General features: G+C 30.9%; 1 protein-coding gene across 1 annotated transcript in view; it reads right to left on the bottom strand.

Moving 5' to 3' along the window:
- The window catches only part of LRP1B (LDL receptor related protein 1B), a 1,708,438-nt gene that overhangs the window by 99,170 nt on the left and 1,605,715 nt on the right, over nucleotides 1-3,553 (bottom strand). The window contains exon 78 of the mRNA XM_011354519.1: nucleotides 4-125. Coding sequence (XP_011352821.1) covers nucleotides 4-125 — 122 coding nt within the window. The remainder of the gene's footprint in view (nucleotides 1-3; nucleotides 126-3,553) is intronic.

Below are 3,553 nucleotides of genomic sequence, written 5' to 3'. Positions count from 1 at the left end.
TACCTCAGATTGGTCCAATGTGTGGTATAGTAACTGAACCAGTGCATTCTGGAATGATCAGTCCAATAGATGTTTCCTGCAACCCAATCGACTGCAATGTCCCTGGGCCTTTTAAATTCAGGACACTAAGACAAAACAAAACAAAACAACAAACCATAGTATTTTCAAAAGCAAATTGGTTGAGTTTTCTGTATCTATACATTGGTGTGTAGAAATCATATTAGCATGATCAGGTGTTAATTATTACATAGATTTAAAAAATACCTGACATCTATTCTTGATATTTATAGCTGTATAATTTCACAAATCTTAAGTGTACAACTCACTGGAGTTTTACCAATATCATTGGCTCTTTTTAAACAACACTTTGATAGAATATTTCCAGAATTATATAAAGTTCACCTGTGACATCTCTGTTAGTTTTCCTCTGAGAATAATCATAAATCTGATATGAACAGCATAGATTAGTTTGAACAAGTACATGTAAATTGAATGATACTCTTTTATTCTTGTCTTTTTTAACCCAACATCATATCTGTGAAATTCATCCATATTATTGTGCTTGCCAGTTATTAATACTTTTTACTAATGGGTAGTATTTTATTTTTAGAATATACCATAATTTGTTTACCATTTTACTAATGATGTCCATTTGGCTTGTTTATAGTTTTAGGCCATTATAACTAAAGTCATGAATATTCTTGTACATGTCTTTTGGTGAACACAAACACTCATTTCTGTTAAGTATTTAGCAAAAAATTGAATTGTTAAGTCTTAAGATATACATGTGTTCAGCTTGAATAGATACTGCTAGAATTTTTTTTCAAAGAGTTTGTACCAGTATACACTCTTTTCAGCAATTTAAGGAGGTTCCATTTGCTTTGCATCCTCATCATATATTATTTGATTAAATAGAAACGTTTAAAAGAATACCGCATTTAATCATCTTTGGAGGAAAGTTAGAATCTCTGTCATTTATATTAAACCTGCTAACTTTGATTTTCTACTTAATATTGTATTACTGAATTATTGTGAAACAAAGGTATGAGAGTTCATTGGAAATAGACAGCAAATAGAATAATGTATGCTGTATGCCCTTCAATTAACTTGATCACTTTGAGTAGGAAATAGTATAATAATTAATTTAACATGGTCAGGTTTATTGTACATAACTAAAAGTAAGAAAAGATTCACAGGGGCATTATATTAAGAATGAAAACAATTATTTGAAGGTGATTATAACCAGAAATGCAGTCAATATGTAAAAACATTGCTAAGACTGGCAACCAGTGAAAATATGGGTTTTTAACACATGATAACTTCTCATTTGGTTTACTAGTGGACGTGTTTTATTAAGAAGTGGACTTGGATTAAAAGAAGAAACTAAACATCTCAAAAGAACATGAGATTCCAAGAAACAGGAATTTCAAGTCACTATCTGCTGTGAGATTACTGGAATCTAGAGGGAAAAAAAAAATATGGTTTGAATTAATCACAGAAACCAAAAAATTTCTAATGACCTTTATTATCAATCTTTTCACTTATCGGTTTAAAAACTGAAATTATGAAATTTTACAACACTCCATTTCTGAATGCTAATAATAAATATTATCTATCTACCCAATAATATCTCATGGTTAACTAAAGTTAAATTAAAAAGCATTCTGCAATACAACATGATCTAGAAATTCCATATAAATAATATTCATAGATAGACTATAAAGATTTCTCTCAATCAAACCACAGAATTATTTTTACATGGTCCAGTATCATTTAAATAACTCTACTTTTTTTTTCCATTTTGGAGGCATTTAAAAATAAATATATCAACAAATGCATTGGCATGCCAGTGTAAGTCATAAATTTATAAACGTGAGAGACAACGGGGAAAAAAAATAACCATTATAAGCTGTTTAGAGCCTGTTGGAGCATATTTATAATTTGCTAACACTAGTAGAGCAAACCTTTAGCATGCAAAAAAAAAAAAAAAAAAGACAGTTCTTGTTTAGCATGAGCATAGAAAAATATCTATTTTCTCTTTATCAGATGTAAATATACACATGGTTTTCTATCATAATGATATCCTTGTTAAAATAGGACATATTTCATGAAAAATTCCACTTTTTTAAATTTAGGATTTTCATTTTATTTCACTCATGCTCAACAAAAGGCTGACTATCTTTCCATTCTGTACAACTAAAGCTGGACTGCTGACAATTAAGAATTCAAATTCCTAATGTTCATAGAACAATCGGAAGTTTTAGTTAGTGATACTTATTCAGATAAGCAGGCTGATGAAGATTCTACTAATGATGAATTATAAAAGAATAAATGAATTTGAGGTCACGTTACTAGAGTAAAGAATACTGCTTAGAGAAAGAAAACTGTTACTTTTCAGTGCTAAGCACAAGAGATACTAATAAGTTACAAAGTCATTTAAATCCATACACTTATTCTGTGGTTCTTTGAGCAAGGAACTTCTAAAGTCATTCCAGTATCAAGTAAAGTAGTTAGAATATGGAGTAAAGGAAGGTCACACCTAATAAATTCAACTCAAATCATGAATCACCATTGACAAGATGATTCTCATAGAGTAAAAGCAGCAGGGAAAAGATGTTACCCAGTGTTCATCTTCAATGACTCATAAAATACTAAATGCTTGATGATTTTCAACACTAAAGAGAGCAGAATTGAAGAAGAACATCAAGAAGACAGCAACAAATGGTCCTATTGTCAAAGAGCCTATGGCCAAATCAGGAAATCAACCTGTATAAAGAGGTTCATAGGAATGAAATAATCCCTCTTTATTGCTCACAGTTGGACCAAGATTTGAATAGCATAAGTCATATAAAAGGGATTCTTATATTAATATCGGCTGGAGAGTAGAAGGCAGAAATTCCTGATGGATCTTGACATAATGTATAGACAATCTACAGAGAAGTTCAGCATAAATCATGTAAATGCAGAAAGCACAAAAACACAGCAAAAGTAAACTGAGGTTCTGTTAGTGAATGGAGTCTGACATGGAAAAAGAGAAACAGAAAATCTAAGTAATTTGCCTCCAAAGAGGCCAAAAACAATACAAGCATATCAAATTAAAAAGAGAGAGAGAGAGAGGGAGAGAGAGAGAGAGACACTCTCATTTGTCCCTTTGGCTATCTCACTAGACACATAGGACAATGAACTATAGTTACTAATGAAACATTTATGTTTAAGAGACTGCAGAGGTATGTGGTTACCCTGACAACAAAAGGCATTGCTCATATTGTTCAACAAAGTAGAAGACGTTTTGCCTGCTTTCTCCAGACAAATGATTTCTTTCTAATAAGCTCTCTGAATACACAAAGTTTTGAGTCCTGAAGCATTCTTTTTTCATAGAGATATATTAGTCAAATTAATGAAACACTTAAATCTTATGGAAAAATTGGCAGCTTGATTATAAAAAATTAGAGGTTAAAATTTAATCTGCTGATCTTTTACAGCTGTTGGACTGTAGAGTATCTGTCATAATTCTATCTTCAGTAAACTAAAGATATGTCACTGGAGACATTTT

This window comes from Pteropus vampyrus, unplaced genomic scaffold (genome assembly GCF_000151845.1).
Source record: "Pteropus vampyrus isolate Shadow unplaced genomic scaffold, Pvam_2.0 Scaffold17, whole genome shotgun sequence".
NCBI classification, from domain to species: Eukaryota; Metazoa; Chordata; class Mammalia; order Chiroptera; family Pteropodidae; genus Pteropus; species Pteropus vampyrus.
This window is presented reverse-complemented; position numbering and strand designations above follow the sequence as displayed.